This window comes from Haliaeetus albicilla, chromosome 14, assembly GCF_947461875.1.
Source record: "Haliaeetus albicilla chromosome 14, bHalAlb1.1, whole genome shotgun sequence".
Classification (NCBI taxonomy): domain Eukaryota; kingdom Metazoa; phylum Chordata; class Aves; order Accipitriformes; family Accipitridae; genus Haliaeetus; species Haliaeetus albicilla.
In genome coordinates this window covers 7,805,818-7,825,702 of record NC_091496.1, presented here as the reverse complement: position 1 = coordinate 7,825,702, position 19,885 = coordinate 7,805,818, and the positions used below count along the sequence as shown (strand labels likewise).

The 19,885-nt window shown below is 48.1% G+C and overlaps 1 protein-coding gene across 9 annotated transcripts in view; it reads left to right on the top strand.

Moving 5' to 3' along the window:
* FRMD4A (FERM domain containing 4A) overlaps positions 1 to 19,885 on the top strand; it is a 383,693-nt gene that overhangs the window by 354,889 nt on the left and 8,919 nt on the right. For all 9 annotated transcript variants that reach the window (XM_069801649.1, XM_069801651.1, XM_069801647.1 and 6 more), the window contains 7 exons: positions 6,329 to 6,462; positions 9,774 to 9,896; positions 13,063 to 13,291; positions 14,485 to 14,541; positions 15,024 to 15,261; positions 15,689 to 15,853; positions 17,670 to 18,529. In XM_069801649.1, coding sequence (XP_069657750.1) covers positions 6,329 to 6,462; positions 9,774 to 9,896; positions 13,063 to 13,291; positions 14,485 to 14,541; positions 15,024 to 15,261; positions 15,689 to 15,853; positions 17,670 to 18,529 — 1,806 coding nt within the window. The remainder of the gene's footprint in view (positions 1 to 6,328; positions 6,463 to 9,773; positions 9,897 to 13,062; positions 13,292 to 14,484; positions 14,542 to 15,023; positions 15,262 to 15,688; positions 15,854 to 17,669; positions 18,530 to 19,885) is intronic.

Sequence of the window (19,885 nt, the reverse complement as noted above, 5' to 3'; positions counted from 1 at the left end):
ATGATTAAGTGGCCACAGTAGACTTCCAGGCTATAAATACCCTGAGTGACTTGAAATCACAAGGGCAGAACTGAGTCTCTGTTTGTCCCCACTTCCCTACCATTCTCTGTCCTTTTTTCTTACTTGTAGCCATTTCCTCTTTCCATCGTGCTCCTCCTCACTGAAGGGGCTGTCAGCACCACAAGGAGCACGCCGAAGCTGGCATGTCTCCCCTGGGTTTGCAGCAAAGCTGCAAGGAAGTATTTGTTGTTGCTTCCAGCTGTCATACTGTCTGGCCAAGATCCTGCTGTGCAGTGCAAAGCAGTCACTGCCCCACATCACTTACAGTCTCAAGACACAGCAGCGGGGAAATGGAGTCTTTTACAGGGACAGTGACTTCCCCATGGTCACAGCAGCTCAGGGCCAAAGGCTAAGCTCCTCCGTGTTTCCCAGGTCCTCGATCTCAGTCTGTGTCCACTGCGGTGTTTTAAGTTTGATACCTGATTCTCCCAAGTGCATTTCCGACAAGCTCACTCTTTTAACTTTTGACCTCATTTGGGTTCTGAAGGGGGCCCCCAAAACAGTGGGTTGTTGGGGTTTAGCTCAAGCATCTTGTGCTTCGGATCTCTGGGCCACCCCTGGGCATCTGGGGCAAGATTTGCCCAGGAATAAAAGCTCTGCTTTCACACTGGCATGAACCCTAATCAAAGCCAGCAGAGGTAATTATCAGAGCGAAATCAGGTTAGGTCTAAGGTGGATTTTTTTCTTCAGAGCAGTCTGTGCCCTAAGAGCTCTGCAGGTCTGGTCTCCTAGCTATCGAGGAGCCCCATTATTGCTGGGTTATTGTTGGACCGAACCCCAGACCACCGCTGCCTTCATCTCAGTGGGCAGAGAAGAGACCGTAGAGGAGCACCTCTGCTTTAGCTCTCCAGACATGTTCGGGGAGCCTCTGGCCCCCTAAGTCTGATTCCTTCATCAGTGGTAGAGGTTTCCTGTGCAGGGACCTGTTTACATTTGAAAATGCCACAACAAATCCCTGCCAGCCAGTTCCCCGGCCCCCACCACTCCATCCGTCAGGGCCATCTCCCAGCCGGACTGCCCCGGCGGGTGTCGGAGCAGATAAACAGCACCCGCACGGCCTCCAGCCAGCCTGTGAGCGCAGGGGCTCGCAAAGACGAGTCGCCCACAGGAATCTGAGCGCATCCTGTGCGGAGTAGCTCCAGCTGGGCTCCCGCGCGCCACGGAGGATATCCTATTTGTCTGGCAGAGACAAGAGATAGCGGCTGTCTGAGGTTGCTGGCTGTTGTGTGCTGACATCCTGGCGCGGTGAGTCAGCCTGGGCTCTGGCATGGAGCAAGTGTGGGGGGACCTCCCCTCCCTGCTCTGGGGACAGCCTTCCACAGATACCTCGACCAAACACCAGCAAGCTGGAGCCAGCAGCCGGATGTAGTGTGAAGGGTTTGCCGTATTTAGATGTGTTTTTCCTGGAGCAGGAGGCTCACAAAATGAGAAAGAGAAGAGATGCCCGGATGCTCTTGCCTTGCCACTGCACAGCCACCTTGTTGCATTATCCTCTCCCCTCACAGTTGCTATCACCAAGCCTTGGCTCTCCCTGCTTGTTTTCATCCTTCTCATTTATCCCTTTTCTAAGCTTACTCCGCTCTGCTACAATAGGTGGAGGAAATGGGGACAAACAGTGAGTCACTGGTAGGGCTTTCCTCTCCAAAACGGTGGCTCACATTGCTGGTCTCAGCCCTTTGACAAGCTTTAAACGAAAGCTTGTCTTGGAGCTGACACCTGGTAGCCAGGAGCCCCTGCAGATCTGCACAGACACAGCACGTCGCCTTGGTCAGATCCTGTGGGGGTGTGACTCACTTGCTTCATGTCCCTGTTGACATCACCAAGACGGTCTTGACCTCACCGGTATTGGAGGGATCAGAAACCAGCCTGTTAGCACTAGTAAAGCTTAGTTAGCACTAAGCTCAGCCATTAATTCTGCTGGGGGAGTGAGTTGGGCAGAGAGGACCACGTTCTCCCTCAGTTTCATGGCCAACAATCTCCTGAATGTCAGCGGGTGGAGAAATCGCCCAGAGACGCCAAGTGTGAAGAAGAGGAATAGAGTATCCACACAGTAACAGGGTATTAAGTGGGTGTTCAGGTCACCAAGACCTGCGTCCCATCCTGTATGCTAAGGAGGAAGGAGCATGTATGATTGCCTTGGCTTTGAAATTAAACCAGATTAAATTAAATTAAAGCAGCATCAGATATAAAAACATGCCTTAATTCAGTAGGTTCCTCATGCCCACCAAAGAGATGGCCCTGTGCTTGCTACCTAGTGGGTTTTCACAACCCTTTCTCTTTTTGGGACATCAAATGGTTCTGCAGAACTGCATGTTAGAAGGCAGAGTTTGGTAAATCTTTGCACAGCAAATGGGAAGGAGGCTGAATAATAATTTTCACAGAAATGTTCAAAAGCCATACAAGGAAATTACGTATTTCAGCAACATTTCTCCTGTTTACTGCATTAGGAATTAGCCCTAACTGTAGGAGATAAAATACCTGAGAAAGCCTCCCACTCAACTGTTTCTGTCACAGTAGGAGTCTCTTGTGTTAGGACTGATCTTTCAGGACTGATTTTTCTCTGTTGATGATCCCTTTTGGAAGGCACTGGGCAGCCATGACTCGGTGAGCTTCATGTTTAATAAGGCTGATTTAAGGTAGTAATATCTGCTTGATTGGTTTGGTTTGTGCTGGTCTTTGATTATTTCTTAAGTTGTTTTTATGATCTTTTGATTTATTCTGACATTTTTGGGTCAATTGCCACTGGCTTTAGAAGTGGGTCTGTGGTCACAGCCTTGCTCGAGGCTGGATTAATACATATTTATAAATAAAGAGCCTCTAATGGAAGCTGTAGGCACCCCAGCAATACAAAGCACTGTTCTCTGCTCCTTTACAAGCATCTCACATGGGTGTGATTCTCTTAACTGATCAAGTTTCCATTTGCTTTTCACCTGTGACAACAAGCAGAGAATCCAACCCATAAAAATCTAATAATACACCCCAAAATAGTTCAGCTTTTAAATTAAAAAAAAAAAAACAGCTAGAACAGAACGGTTTCTGAAGGGGAAACTTCAAGAAGGTCTGAAGAAATAAGTAAGTCCTGCAGGTAGGCCCAAGGGATCATCCAAGTCAGGTATGGTCAAGCTAAAACAGTCAGCATCACAAGCCATGAACTGAGTGCCACAGCTTTTAAACCCTTGCTACACTTGAAGAGTTTGTGATACAAAGACACACTTGGAAAAGGTTAATTTGAACTGGTTCATTAGTGCCAAGGAGTAGTTGACTTTGGTTTCACCAGTAATCCCCATTGCTTAACTCAGAGTGTGACAATGTGCTTCCAGACCTCCCCCAATTCCTTTGCTTTCTGGTAGGGGTGAAAAAGATGGCAAAATGAGTGCTCAGTGGACACTGCCATGGACTGCATCAGGGTTGAGACCAGCGTGGTTCTCACACAGGGTAAGCACAGCTGGAGCAGATGCCGTGAACTGTCTGTGCTTGATTTGGGTCCTTACCAGCTCAGCCAGAAGCCATTTGTTTCCTTCTTGTCAGCACACCCCAAATCAGCACAGGCGTCTGGCCAGGGTTTAGGCTATTCGTATGCTTTTAAATGTTTCAGCATCTATGTAGCTGCTGTGGCAACCTGCAGTGCAAAAACTAATAGCTTTTAAAAATAAATCTGAGGCTGGTGTGGAGGTAGGGAGTAAAGGGAGGAAGGAAAGGGGAAGAGCAGTTGAAAGGAAAACGTAGGTCATTAAAGTTGTCCTAAAAGAAAAAAAAAAGGGGGGTTGAAACATCTGCTGGAATAGTGAGCAACTTTTTGGTGGGACTCAGCAGTTTGTTGGCAATTCAGTGAACAAATTCAGCAGCTCAGCTTTTGCTAGTAACTGCTCACCAGGGTTACTATTAAGAATTACTAAATGCTAGAGAGGGCTTTCCCTGCCAGTGCAAATACAAGGCTCCTCTAGAAGATCCCGTCAAGTTCTTGCAGCACAGACGTGTTTGCAGAATTGAGTTTTGTTGCTCTATAAGGGCAAACAAACCCAAATGAAATGAGGGTGAATACAGCAACTAAACAGACCTCTTACCATGAGGTCGTCCTTCTTTATCTGATGATGCTCAACCTGGTTGACATTTAGAGAGCCCTTTTTCCACCTCCCCCCACTCCAGGACAGCCCAATAAAAGGTGTAACAAAGCGGGGTGGCGTTTTGCAGAATAAGTGCCAGCTGTCTTCCTGTATGAAAACTGCAGAAAATAGTGGTGGAAAAGATCTAAGATTCTTTGCTCCCCCTGGGCCAGTGCAGAACTGTTTCATGGCACAGGCTGCCCAATCCTCTTTCGGTTTAGCTAACGGTCTGCTGCAATAGTAGCAATGAAAGAAGCAGCTGAAAGAACAAATTACACTCTGGTTTCCTGCCAAAGCAACAAGTTGTTCCCAGGTTCCTTCCAGACATCTGTGAAACGGCAGCAACCTTTTCAACCAACTTGGGCTGAGGGTCTTCACTGTACACTTGGAGGCCAAGCTGCAAATGTATCTAGAAGCCCACCCTCACCCCCATCCTACAGGTACACAGACACCTCCATGTAGCATGTCATTGTATCTGACTCCTGCAGCTAATAAAGGTCTGCTTTCTCTGTGCCATTGCTCTAGAGGGGCAGGGGAGCCTCCCAGAGTCACCCTGGGACAGCAGGTGCTGAGACCACTGAGAAACCAGTGTGGACTAGCAGAAGCACCCTTGAAAGCATTGCTGAGTCAAAGGCTTCTCTGCAGGCATAAACCTACAGTAAACTAAATGCCCCACAAGAAGTCCCTACAAAGCACTGGGCACAATCCAGCTGGTGGTTTGTGTCTGGTGTCATTTTAGGTAGATTAGAGTATCCCACTGCCAGTCCAAAAGAGTGTGGGTCTCACAGGGTCCTGTGTCGTGTCTTCCACCCCATGGAAGACACTTCTGTTCAGGCAACAGCAACCCCTCCACCACAACAGCCGTGTCCATTCAGCCCAGCTCAAGACCCACTATGGAGTTGATTAAAAAGGGATCAGATGCAGACTTAGGCTGAGCTCCAGAGCTGTGTGTGGGGCAGAGCTTTAGTGTGTGGAGCTGTAGCTCTCAGTGTCATCTGTGGACAGACATGGGACACTACTGCTGAATCCACCAAGATACCAGAACTCAGCTTTCTGTAAACCCAAGGTGGATGCTTTGAACCACAGTTGTAGCTGACCAACAGCCAGTAATATGAGGAAGAAGTACGTGGAGATAGCATTTTCCCTTTCTTGAGCTTGCTTTTCATCTCACAGTATGGCCATAACCATCATACTCTCAGATGAAAGGATGCAGTTGGCTTATCCAAACATGGGGATCAGAGCAAAGTAGTGACTTCACTATAAACTCATCCCTGAGCCCAGAGCTGCGTTAAAGAGGGCGAATGCTAAGCACATCCTGAAAAATCAGCTGCTCAAGTTGGGGACCCCAAAATGGATGCAACCAACATTGCCCCTTCTTTGAGATGCTAGATCTTGGATAGCAATTGAAGCACCATCACAAACCAAAATAAAATCAGGAATCCCATCAATAAGTTCCCCAAAAGAGCAGAAGTTAGAAATGCTGTCATGACGTCTGAGCAGCAAAATCTGACTTAATGCATGGACTTATTTCAGCACAAGTTGCTGGGTAATTGCCACTTGAAAAGTCAAGCCATTTGGACATCCAGTTTAAATTTCTTGACCTATGTCTTCACAAGAAACAGCTACTATCCCAGAAGGACCTATGGGTTATTGTTGTTTTGGTGTGTTTTACAGGAATCTTGCTAGGTAATTTCATTCCATTACTTTTCTTCATAAAACAGGCACTGTAAGTGGATTGAATTAAATGTTTGCTACTAGGATAATTGCAGTTCTTCAGAAGTAGGCTGTTATTGTCAAATGGTTTCTCCTAGTCTTAATTTCCAAAAAATGCGTCTCCAGGGCTTCGTAAACTGTACTGTTATTTGCCATTGGGAATTTTCATGGGAATGGTATGTCTTTTTTTTCTAGAATCTTTACATGAATAATTTTATTGCTTTTCTGGATAACAATTACAAATGTCTTTGTGTGCCCCACTGTCCAATCTCTGTCTGTTAGCTTAAACATTAAGAATTTGCAGTAAACAAACGTGACTGGGTAACACCTGCTTCATGTCATAGTCTGATTTCTTTTTGGAAGGACTGCATCCAGGCTTTGGTAAAATGACAAGCACTCCAGATGTGTATTCTGCTGTCAGCTGGCCTAGTGAAATCATTGTTTATTGATAGGTTCCCAAGAGTCAGATAGTTCTCAGTCTGCCAAGAAAGACATGCTGGCTGCACTGAAATCCAGGCAAGAAGCTTTGGAAGAGACACTGCGCCAGCGCTTGGAAGAGCTAAAGAAACTCTGTCTCCGAGAAGCGGTAGGCAATGGACATTTTATAACCTGTAACACTTTGTTGCTTGCATTGTTATAGCATGCTTGTTGTTTGGAGGTGGTGTGGAGTCAGGAGAAGAGATTCCTTCCATAGTCACCTCTTACAAAGCTCATTGTACAAAGGCCTCAGGAAGGTCCAACTCCAGATTGCAATGTCACAGGACATTTCTCCCCCAGAAAAGAGGACCCCATGTCAGCTGGGTACCCAGTTGGCTTAGGGCTAGGAGGGTGCTCAGCATCCATGTCTGCTGTTTGAAATTGTGTTTAAGATACATTCAGCCAGGCTTCTAACTGACTTTGGTGGGAATATGCAGCTACCTAAATGGGATAGGAAGGCTGTCCTCTGTCCTGGCAATCCCTTCTCAAATGCTTTTGACATCATTAGCAAAAAAAACCCAGCCTGATACACTTTCTTCTTGGAGCAGGCCTGACCTTACATGCTTTTCTTCTCCCAGCACATTCTTACAAACAGCACACAAGGTCTCACCTGCTCCATGTAGACTCCCTTCATCCAATAAGCTCTGGCACTGGAGAGGAACCACTGTGGTGGCAGTGTGGTGGCAGACCTTGTGAAGAGGAACCACTGTGGGTGTCCCAGGACATGCAGGACAGCTCAGCAACTCATCTCATAACCTTCCCACTCATTTGCCAGTTCATTCTTAGAGTACATAGGAGGCCAGTTTAGAGATCAATTTAATGTTTGGGGAAATCACAACCCTGTTGCAGATATATGTGAAGATTAGCAGCAGCGTACACTTGGGTCATTCAGCAATTCTCCTTTGTTTACCAGGCCCGAAAATCTGAAATTTAATAACAAATCACAATGTGTAGCACAAGAGGAAGCTGGCTGCAGAAAGTGGCACCGAGATCTTCCAGTTGTTGCTCAATATTTGATGTGTATCTCACCTTTGACAAAAGTAGGGAAAACAGGTCACTGATTCAGCTCTCATTGCACTTTGTTTCAGTTAGTCTATAGTTTTAATGCCAACAAGAGTAAGTTGTGGAAAATACCTCTCAACAAAGAAAGTCAGCAGAAGTCTCTGCTGCCCCAAGTCCAGTCCTTTATTCCACATGAGCAATCCTTTCCCACCTGGGAAGTCCTGGTTGACTTCAGCAAACAACTTGTGCTGATAAAGGTCGCAGGACCAGATCCAGTCTTGTAAGTCCATCGAGTACAGAGCTAAGGTCATCTGCAAGAAGCAGTCACACGCTTTTGGGGGGCTGATGGACAAGGTCTAGAGGGCTCTACTTGCTCTGGAGGAATTGACCACCCTAAGCTAACACTGCCTGACTGCCAATGACTAATGCCTTGCAGCAGCACCGCATGCAGCGGAAGATGTGCCTGTGGTGCAGCCTCAGGCATTTCACAAGCAACTGGGATGCGGGCAAAAGCTCCTGCTGGGGCATGGAGCCAGAGGTAAAAAGCGGTATCTCCTTAATGTGCTGCTGCAAGGCTGGCCAGAGCCCATCTGTCAGCACCTTAAGAGCTGGTAGAAAGTGTTCGTGCTTTCTGTAGATGATCCGAGAGAGGCAGTTGATGGACACTTGGAATCTGACCCTGTCTTGCAATCATACAGCTCATCCATCAGCAGCCTGTAGTTGGAAGCATTTCCTCTCAGGCTGCCCTTTGTCCTTTCTGCTTTGGCAAGGGAATGGCCAAAACAGAGGGAGAAGGCGGCAAACCAGGAGATAAAAAAGGGTTAAAAGTGGGGGCATAATCAAATAAGCATGGCCAGAGCCATTCGTAACAGTGGCATCAGGTTACTTCAGGCCATCACTACTCCAGTTACTTATTAATATAGATTACATTTCAGGACCGTGTTTCTGAATACTTATGGTATGGCCCACATTAATTTCGTTCTGCTCCCATCTTGGGCATTTTACAGAAGATATTAACTCTTTCCCCACTGCCCCGCTTCATACTAAGTTAGAGGTTATAAAGAAAATATCCTTATTTCCCTCAGGAAGGGGTACAGGAATCTGTGTCTTGATGCAGTGCTTAGAGCCACATCTCACTAGAAGGAACACATTTCAGAAGAAAAGCTGAAATAACCCCACAGGGCTGGGGGGGCAATGCAGAATGGGACTCTGAGATGTTGCAACACTGCCTCTCGCAAAAGGGCGTTGTGCATGTTAGCGTAGAGCTGTGCTGCAAACCCATTTTGCTGGGAATTGCTTAAAGGAAAGATTTGAAAAGGCCAGGTCCTTGTTTCCTAGTGACCTGAAAAGAGTAGAATGAAAAACCCCATTAGGAAGTGGGGGAGAGGCCAGGGCAGGCAGGGGCCTGAGCTGCGCACTCACATTAAGGTCAGCTGCTGTTCTTTGGGATTCAGATGATTTAGGTTACTCTGCCAGCTGGATCCTCTCAAGGCTGATGCTAAGGAACACAAAAGCCTTTTGTCCTTCATGGGGAGACTTTTGAGTACAAGGAGTGGGGCTGTGCTGGTAGTGAGGCTCCTGCCTTTTTTCTGTAGGCATTTGAATGCCTTCGATTCAGATATGTGTGGCTATATTGTGTAGTCCAGAGGAAAAAAACCCACAGCATTAACATTAGTAGTGGCAGTTGCTGCTTCCTGTGTTCCAGATATTCCCCAGTTCTGTGGGGTTTGCTTCAGATTTTGAAGAAATCTTTGCAAATTACCCCATCAGTCTGAAAAAGCATCATCTAATATTGCTCTAAAGCTGCCCATGACATCACTGGGGTTTGGAAGGGGCTCTGATACATGAAGTGTTATCAGATGGGTAATGAGGTACCAGCCACTGCTTTTAGTGACCATTTTCCCTGCATTCCTCTCAGACACCTCATGAATCAGGTGGGAATGTTTTTCTGTGCAGGTCATAACCTGCACAGCTGTTGCCAGTGGGGCTTTCTGACTCAGCAGACCTGCATCCTGCATGAAGGCTCTTGGATCTGCTCACCCCTTCTCAGAAGTAGCTCAGCAGATAGAAGCTCTTCTTTTCTACTCACTCTGCAGCAGAGATGAAAGCATATATGCTGCAGTCTGTTCAGCCTCAGGGCCCAACACCCTGGGGGGTGGGCACCACCTACAGACCTACCCTGGGCAGGCCACAGAAATCTGTATTCATGCACAGGTTAAAGAAAAGTTCCCCACCCACAGTGTCAGGTTCTGGGACGGATTTGCAGGGCTGGGTGCTCTCTTGTATGTTTATCAGCTGGCTGAACTGGGTATGTTGTTAATAAATGCCTGTCATTTTACAGTCACAGTTCAAGAGCAGTGTTGTGCTTCGCTCTGCTGTAGGATTTCCCAGATCACTAACAGCATTTTCTGCTTACAGGAGCTCACAGGAAAGTTGCCACGAGAATACCCCCTTGATCCTGGGGAGGAGCCACCTATTGTAAGGAGAAGAATAGGAACTGCCTTTAAACTGGATGAGCAGAAAATCCTGCCTAAGGGAGAGGTGAGGCTCTGCCCTTCCCTTCTAGCCCTGTGTCCCCACCTCAGGTCTCTAAGATGTCCACCGTGCATCACATAGGAACCATCAGTCCTACAGTCATTTTTGTTTTAAATGTCTGTAGTTGGTCACGGTGCCTTTTTTTTTTTATGGCCATCAGAATGGGGAAGCAGTGAGAGAGATGGCCTTAGTTCACACTCGGAGTAAAGGTGAAACCCTCGAAGTTCAATCCTGGCTTTGCTAGAGGTAACAGAAATAGCCTGGATGACCAACTGGACCATAACAGTCCAAGTGCTCTGGTGACCCAGTGCAGTGACTTCTGTGAGTAGGGAGCACGTCAGGAGCCCCTTGAGCTATCTGAGCCCTGCTGCTGCCCTGTGTTGTTATTGCAAACAGCCACTTGCTTTCCGCTTCAGTAGCAATCCAAATTCAGATTTCCCCTAACTGGGGAGAAAAGCATCACAAATATCCATCTTAGGCCTGCAATAGCAAGATGAAAGCTTGCTCCCCAGTCCTTAAACAAAAAGAGCCTTCATCCCTACCTATGGGGAGCTGGAATTACGTTTTTCTAAGTTTGCCAGGGAGTGTTTGTTCTCTTCCCTTGCTCCCACAATGTGCTGGGTCAGTGCCCTGAACCGTGGCTGTGAAAACAGGCCGGCAGCAGCTGTAAGGCGGGACTGGATTCACAGAAAAGCTATTGTCTGCAGAGACGCATTTGTCTCAAGACACTTGTGTATATTCCAGTCTTGAGTTTCCTTTTTATTTTTGTAAGAGGAGAGACCGAAGCTGGTGTGACTGTGTGGTTTAAGGCTTGGTTCAGCCAGGGAATTAACTGTTTGTCGTTTTGTTGGCATTTGCCTTCTGCTGAAAAAATAAACAGCTGGAGCTTTTTAGTTTTGTTCTCAATGGAGCCTGGGAGAGGAATTCCACCAAAGTCAAATATTCATGAACTAGCACATTTAATTAAGCTTTTCAAAGGGAAGCACAGCTTAGCTGAGTTACTCCTAAAACCCCTGCAGTCTGTTGGCTGCTCAGTTATAACCTGATCTCCAGCTTCCCCAGATCTTACTGCTACATGGCATCTTTTGTGGCCAGTGGGTGAGGAATCTCCTTACTCCAGTAGCAAGGTTAGGTGGGGAGACCATGAAGGTAAAGCAGCTCCTCCCTATTGCAGGCACTCTGCCTTTTGGCATCAGCAATCCAAACACACTGACTCAGCTTTTCTCTACCTCCCTTTTCATCTGTCAAACTTTAAGACTATGTTGAAAACCATAAATTTCTGTTCTCGAAGAATGATGTGTTTATTTGGCTGCCAGTTTGAGAGCATTTAGAAAGTCCAGTGATGATTTTCATGTGCTTTTCAGCAAGTGCAAACACTAGAAACTCAATTTAAAACAAAAGGTGAAATACTCCCTCAGTCATGTAAATTCAGGACTGATATTACCAACTGTGACAAGGACCTGAAGCAAGGCACTTCCATCTGAAGGCAGATGATAGCCCTCATTTTCTGAGGCTTTATTTATAGGGGCCTCACTGGAAGAAAATAGACAATTATGGCTGGGAGGAAAATTAATATGTTTTTTCTAAGATATACTGGATGATTTAGAACTGAATCTGTGAAGGTCTGAAATGACAGCTCACATCAACTCACCGTACCTTTAGTAAGAGCTTTGTCAGAGCAAGACTTGCAGGGAAGGGTCCTATTGTATTTCTTGGTAATCACCTCTACCTAGTCCAGAATTCCTGACTCTGGGAAGGATTTTACCAGAAGACAGCAAATCAGGTTCCAGGCCTTAAAACTCCATGGTGTTAAATTCACTTTTAGTAAGTTTAGCACTGATAGAGCTTATAAACACTTCAAAGCAAAAAGGGATCTGTTAAAAAGATGGGGGGGGTCAGTTCAGTCTTCAGTAAAGTGAGGGAAATGATAGTTATAGTTTTCAGGCAATGCTGACTCACCATTGACAGCAAAGGGATTTTTTTTAAGCCAGGAGCCCAGAATAAAAGCTCCAGAGAACGACTTCAGTCTGATTAAATCCCACAGCATCACCTCTTGCAGCATACACTGCCGCTAAACAAAGAGAAAGGATTTGAATTTGCGTAACGGAGATCTCTGTGAATATATGGCTGTCAGTGTTTGCGATCTGAACTCCCACCATTCACTAAAAGTAAAAAAACTTGTCATTTTTTCCCTAATTTGCAATGTACTGTGTTCCCCTTTCTCACAGACTAACACCAAAAACTCCATTAAGCTGGGGAAGGTAGCCAGATCCATTGCAGATTAGCAAGTACCTTTGAAGCTCACAGCTTGGTGTCCCAGTGCAGACCAGAAAACTATATCAGCTTCTGCATTGGCATAAATTGGGCTAAACCCCTTGATTTTGGAGGATAACTAAAAAACAGTAGGTAGCTTCCAGGGTACACCTGGTTGCATTTAAAAACTCAGCTGAGACCCTGCAAGGGCTAATGTTGGAGACACTAGTCCTTTTTTGCATACAGAAAGCTTGCTGTTACACACTGCTCACTCTGAAATCACCCTCCTGGCTTGTAACTTGAGGAGATAGTTTTCTGGTGCAATCAGTTGCAGCAGCCCATAATTACTTCAGCTCATACTCTCCCCTGGACTTTGATGGCCATACACCAGGGAGGAATTAGCCCATCTTTAGCTTTTTTACCCCAAAGAGTTTGGTGGGTGCCAAGCAAACCTGTCAAGACGGTTAAAGCTGTAGCTTTGCATTGATACATAGCACTGATATCAAATGGGGCTCAAATATGGAGATGGGAAACAGGGAGAAGGAGCAGGTGGGAGGCAGGTGTTACCCATAGATGGGTGTAAAAAGATTAATGTGTCAGCAGTAGAGCACTGTTGAACTAGGCCATACTGAACTGCATGAAAAGCCAAACAGCACAGCAGGGTTAGGGCTGGAGCACACATGTCCTCCTTGTATGGGTCATCCCTTCCACCATCTGTGCTCCCAGGCACTCGTGTGAGCAGATGAAGGTGAGGTGTGTATGCTCAGGGAGGCCCTGAGATGAGGGAAGCAGCATGATCGTGGATGCTTTGCTGATGGAGAGCCTTGGTTGGAGGCCACTGGCCGGGTTCAGGGGGAGCTTCCCCATAGCTGGGCCGGGGGAGTTTGGTGGTAGGCAGAATCCACTTGCCTTTCCCCAGGAGGCAGAGCTGGAGCGCCTGGAGAGGGAGTTTGCCATTCAGTCCCAGATCACGGAGGCTGCCCGGCGCCTGGCGAGCGACCCGAATGTCAGCAAAAAGCTGAAGAAACAGAGGAAGACATCCTACCTGAACGCACTGAAGAAACTGCAGGAGATTGAAAATGCCATCAATGAGTATCGCATCAAATCTGGAAAGAAGCCAACTCAGAGAGCCTCCCTGATCATAGATGGTAAGTGGGACTTAGTGCCCACGGCATCATGGAAGGGTCTGTGGAGGGCAGGGAGCAAAATTATTGCCTTGAAGCACAGATTTCCTCTCCCTTCTCTTCCCTCTCCTGTCTGGAAGACTCCACAGGTGCTGGCAGTCAGGCTGTCCTCCCATACCAGCGTGCTGTCAGATGGGTGTCTGGGCTGCACACTATGCATTAGGGATGTGCTGGTTCACAGCACAAGAAGCAGTGTCACACTGTAGATTATAAGTGTGTCAGGAAAGCAGACTGTGACTCCTTTGTTCACCTATAAAATTGCTCTGTTAACATCTCCTCCAGAGTGGTGCTGTACAAACGTAATTAATGTCAGCAGAGTGGGGTGAGCTCTCTAGCTGAAAGGCATCTGTAAAATCAAAGTGGTAGCAGTGTCATTGCTGTGTTCAAGTGCTTTTTTTCTTTTTCTTTTTTTTACAATGTAATTCTCAGGGCACTGTATGGTTTACTGGGTTGTTGATTGGTTTTTCTTGAAATCCATTAACTTTCCACCGTGATTCTTTCTCCCTTGCTGATTTTGCCCTTTCCCTTTGACTTGCAGAGCTTTTCTCTGTGCCTTTGTGTCAGGAACTGAGATTAGAGCTGCTGTATTTGTGATCTGGGTACCAAGTTGCACCACAGTCAGGGATAACAGACAGCTGTGAGGACACGGGATGGGAGAAGCAGCTCAAATGTGTGCACACCAAGGATGTGAGAGCTTCTCCTGCTGCTACAGAGGATGCTCAGAAAGCGTTTCCCTGAATTACACAAAACTGGTACCTAGTGTGAGCCTTTAGTTAGCAACAGGATGATCATTTTAAGAAGGCGGAGATAAACTCAGAGTCCTTAAAGCCCAAGATACAAATCTCACTAATGGCACCATGCCATTTTGCATCCTCTGGGGATCTCAGCTCTCTGTTGTGACTCAGTCTTAATCCCCATTAATTGAAAAGAGTTAGCAGCTCCTTGAAAGGCAGTCCGCTAGTGAGAGACCTGGCCTGCAGCTCTGCCCTCCGAGACTGAGAGTGGGCTGAGTCAGTTGTTTATAGGAATCTTGCCTCTCAGCTATGTGAGGAGGAAGACGTGGGTGACTGCTTAAGGCTAAGACTCAGTGGAGTTCAGCACTCAGTCACTGCGATTCTCAGGGCCATCTGACCATCTTTGTATTTTCTTCTCTTCAGAAGGAAACATTGCCAGTGAAGACAGCTCCCTCTCAGATGCCCTTGTTCTGGAGGATGGTATGTTGGCTGCTGTATGTTGTAGCGGGCAGGAAGGCAACAGGGAGGGATGTGTGAACTCCTGATTGACACTCAAAACGGAGGAACTGTTCTGTGTAATAATCCACTCGAATATCCCAGTAGCGAAAATGCTTGGTTTCCCCTGACCACACATTGTAGTCAGACATCAGGCCCAGAGCAGTAAGTATTGCTGTGGTTACTGCTCTGAATTCTTTCAAAAGACAGTCCCAGAATGCCCCCTTATTTTCTCTTAAGGTTTCAATTGTTTTAATGCATCACACGCTCTTGCTGGCCATTCCTTCCCAAAATGGGATTGTCAGGCGGTGCACTTCTGAAAGTCAGGTCTTCAGGTTGCTCCTGAACACAACCAGGGGAAGCGGGATAAGGAAGCAGGCTCTGGAGGTGCGATGGTGTCCCCCAGAGTTGTGCTGCCATTGGAGGTATCGCACAGCCATCACCTCTCTCCCTTCTTCTCTTCACAGAGGATTCTCAGGTCACCAGCACAATATCCCCTCTCCAGTCCCCACACAAAGGACTCCCTCCCCGGCCACCCTTGCACAACAGGCCTCCTCCTCCACAGTCGCTGGAAGGCCTCCGCCAAATGCATTACCACCGCAATGACTATGACAAGTCCCCCATCAAACCCAAGATGTGGAGCGAGTCATCCTTGGATGAACCCTATGAGAAGGTCAAGAAACGCTCCTCACACAGTCATTCCAGGTGAGCCAGCTATCTTGAAGCTCCAGCACAGAGATATCCTCTGCTTTCAGGAGGGACGGGTATGAGCCCTTTCAAAATTTAGAAAGGCATTCCTTACCAAAAGGAGACTTTTAGGTGTTTTGGCCAATAGACGTATCATAAAAATAAGCTGCAGCCGCATGACTGCTGCTTGGTATTTCAATGTTACTTTAAAAAAACGTTTAGAAAGGAAGGATGGTGGATCATCTGAGGGCTTTGACAGGGCTTGGCCTTGACCTACAGCTACTGCAGAAGCACAAGCTCTGGGACGCAGCTGAGAGCAGCAGCTGACCCAACTCCCGCTGACCCCCGCAAGATCACAGGCACGTGCCTGAGATCTGGAAAGAGGCGTGGGAGCCCCTTCCCCAAATTCCTGTCCGGGAACTGAAGCGGGGTGTTTGCTCCACAGCAGTCACAAGCGGTTCCCCAGCACTGGGAGCTGTGCCGAGGCGGGAGGGAGCAGCTCGCTGCAGAACAGCCCCATCCGGAGCCTTCCCCACTGGAACTCCCAGTCCAGCATGCCGTCGACGCCCGATCTACGGGTACGCAGTCCACACTACGTCCATTCCACGCGGTAAGTCTTGCCGGCTCTGGTCTCACCTTGCATACCCTGAAATTAATATTCTTTGCTTTATCCTTCCCCCAGGATATGAATTAATTCCCAGTTCAGGAAAGGACACAAACCAGTCCTATTCACATACAAAGCTTGTGTACTGTTGCCAGTAGGGAATCTCTCCTGAACTGAGATCTTGAAATCACTTCAGATAAACATGATCCTGCCCCTCATGTCTCCTCAAAGTAATCAAGCTTTTCTTCCACTGGGACCTTTCATCTCGGGGACTCTATAGGCGCTACAAACCCCGTGCCACTTTTAAAAGGGATGTGGTGCTACTGCTAAATTCTGCAGTAAATTCCTCCATGGATCCAGCTGGAGAGAACACATTGTTTACTTGTCTGATGCAAAATGTTGGGTAGTGTTAATTCTCTCTCATAGATAAAATGTTTGCACATGTGTGATCTTATGTGGAGAGACAGCCTGTATAAAGCAATTCACCTGAGGATCCAGGTGGCAGTGGAATAAGCCCAGGGTTGACAGACAAAAGAGGTGAAGTGTGTAAGGGAGGTGATTTGATGTGTGTGGCCCAATTTGACTCTAATTTTCAGCAGGATTTCTACAAACCTTTCAGCTTCATTGCTGTTTTGCTCTTGTGGCAAACTCCATGGATACTGCAGGAAGCAGAGCTGAGCCAAAACTGTGTGCTGTTAGGTATCCAGCCCTAAGGGGTAGTGCTAACATCATTTATCTCAGCATAAATCAAGAGTCATGCCAACACGTCTGACTTGGGCAGAGACTATATAAGGCATTAAGGCCCTGGGTTAAGTTCATTACAAGTTTTTGGCTAGGAGTACCTTTCAAGAGTGCAATGTTTGTTAACACTGGAGCTGAGCAGCGTGAGAAACTAGCCTGGCACAGTGCTTGAGAAGTGGCCTTGACCGGGTAGGGGCCATTCGGGTGTTTGAAACAGCCATTGCTCAGTCGGTGGCTCATTCATGAGCTGTGTACCCTGGCCTTGGCTGTCTGTCATGCGGGTGTGTGACTCATCACAGGGTGTTCCTGCTCCTTGAATGGATGGTTGAAGCTCTCTGAACAACCGGGGTGAATAGAGACCACCCAGACTTGGCTGTGAATCGAGCCTTGTAAACTTGCGATTCAGAGTGGTTGCCTGAAGGGCTGTCACCCACTGACAGTCTTAACACATGCTACCCATGGCTGAGCCCCAGTAAAAACTAGCTGCTTGACAGAGGTGACTTTTTCAAAGGCCAGTGGAGAAATCACTGCATTCTGGGCTAAGTACGGGCAGTCTGTCCGTCTCACAGCAGGTCGATTGTACCTGTGCAGAGCATTCACAAGCCACTTGCAAGGGAATCCCACCACCTTTGAGGCTAAGGTCTCAGGATTTGCATAGCTGGAGCAAGGTGACCCTGGTAGCACAGGGATGGTGCTGATTCAAACAGCTCTGCCACAGGGCCACACCAGCAAAGCTGGGGCTTGAGGTCCCCAGGTTTTGCCCTTCAGACTGGGTCCTTCCCAGGGTGGCAAGCCACAGAGGAATTGGGCTGGGCAAGGGTTTGTGTCCCACATGGTGCTGCAGACTGAATGCCACCACCAAGGAGACTGGAGAGGAACAGGAATAGGACCTAATCACCCCAAACCTTACAGCAGGGAAGCAGGTTCCTTTGCAGGCAGCAGCCCCATGCAGTGCTGGAGGGGTCCAGGTTTTCAGTGCCCTCAGATTCCTTTGCCTGTGAAGCTGGCCTTGTGTGCAGGGGATGGGGAGTGCTTCGTCCTGTTGACTTACCAGCCTGGATTTTTTTCCTGGTACTTGCAGGTCAGTAGACATCAGCCCAACCAGACTGCACAGCTTAGCTCAGCACTTTAGACACCGGAGCTCCAGTTTGGAGTCACAAGGCAAGCTCCTCGGCTCAGAAAATGAGACGGGGAGTCCTGATTTCTACACCCCAAGGACTCGTAGCAGTAATGGCTCTGACCCCATGGATGACTGCTCTTCCTGCACCAGCCATTCCAGCTCTGAGCACTACTACCCAGCTCAGATGAACCCCAACTACTCCACCCTGGCAGAGGATTCCCCATCAAAAGCCAGAGAGCGGCAGAGGCAAAGGCACAAATCAGCGGGCAACCTGGTCTCTTCCAATTCAGGGAGTATGCCCAACCTGGCTGCGAGGAACGGGACGGGGCATCACCGCGTCTACCTGCACAGCCAGAGCCAGCCCTCCTCCCAGTACAGGATCAAAGAGTATCCCCTGTACATCGAGGGCAGCTCCACACCCGTGGTGGTGCGGAGCCTGGAGAACGACCAGGAGGGACACTACAGCGTGAAAGCACAATTCAAAACCTCCAACTCCTACACAGCGGGGGGGATGTTTAAGGAGAACTGGCACGGGGATGAAGTGGACTCGGTCAGGCTCACCCCCTCCCGCTCCCAAATCATAAGGACTCCATCTCTGGGCAGGGAGGGCCATGAGAAAGGCTCGGGTAGGACTGCCGTGTCGGACGAGCTGCGGCTCTGGTACCAGCGGTCCACAGCCTCCCACAAGGAGCACAGCCGCCTCTCGCACACGAGCTCCACTTCCTCAGACAGCAGCTCCCAGTACAGCACATCTTCGCAAAGCACCTTTGTGGCGCACAGCCGGGTCACGAGAATGCCTCAGATGTGTAAAGCAACATCAGGTGAGAGGTGGTCCCAGGCAAAGGGGCGGGAGGGACGGGGGCTTCATGCAGCCCGGATTCATGCCGGGCATTGCAACTCAGCTGGAGAGCAGTGCCAGACCATAGCATGCTATCTGGCCTTCACATGCTGCTCACCAAGCCTGTAGGCGTAACACTGGGGGGCAAGCCTTGTCCGAGACACTCACCGGCTGAGAATTTTTTTCCATGGAAGTCATCACTTTGCAATGATGGGCTCAAAAGACCGGGAGGGACTGAAGCCCCATTGTTGCCAGGTCTTTCCTCAGAGTGCAGTTGGGCTTTGGGTGATAGCACTAGAGGCCAAACGTGGAGAAACCATGGGGGGGTCACTCTTAGTAATCACAGCAAGGGAGCAATGAAGCAAGCGGGGGCTGAGCACAGACTAGGGGAATGCATGTCCTCAGTGAAACACTAAAAGCATGAGAAAGGTTAAGTGGGGAGCATCCCAGCCCCTCCGCCGCCCCCCCCCCCCCCCCCGAAAATGTTTGAGTGATGACATCTTTGTGGAGTGCTGAGATTTGGTTTTCCCATGCAACTCCAGTAGCTGTGCTGATAATATCCTGAAATTCAGAGCGTTTAAGTTTGTGCAGTATTTTGCCTATCATGTACAGAGCTTTGCACTCCCCTGTGTTGTTAATATTAAATGGTAAGAAAACAGTCGAATTCATTAAACTGAATGTTTAACGTGTTATGAAACAGTCCAAGGTTAAATATTTACTGGCCATCAGTCACCGCTAGACAAGCCAGTTTGCACAGATCAAGAATTTGCTAAAAACTTGAATCCAGCCCCACATGGACAGGATTGCTGGTTAATGAGAGTTTGCACTGTGTCCATCCCCACCCCTCCACATGCATCAGCCTTGGCATGGGAGACACCATTGCTCCGGCCTCGCTCGCCACAGGCTCTCACAGCCTCCCTGAGCAGACCAGTGCATCATACACCCGTGCTGGTTGTTGGCCTTCTGACATCCCAGCATGGCACCTGGTCCACAGTGACCACTACGCTGACACTAGTGCGGCTCTGTACTTGCTGCCAACACCACGGTGGAGTCAGAGAGGCAGTTTGACACCAGGCTCTGTATGGGCCACCAGCAGCTGCCTGAGAAGAGGCTGGTTTATGTGTGATGCCAACGCTTGTAGGAGGCCCAGATGTGGACCACGACACAATTGAGTAGCTGCTGGAACCGTCCTGTGTCTCCATATAAAAGTCTTTAATGGGCATTTCTGTTCCACCCAGCAACAGAAAATGCTTGAACACTGGAAAGCTTTGCCTTGCTTAGCTTTAGAAACCATTCCAGTTCAGTTAGGTAATCGAGAACGGAAAATGGTGAGGTTGGG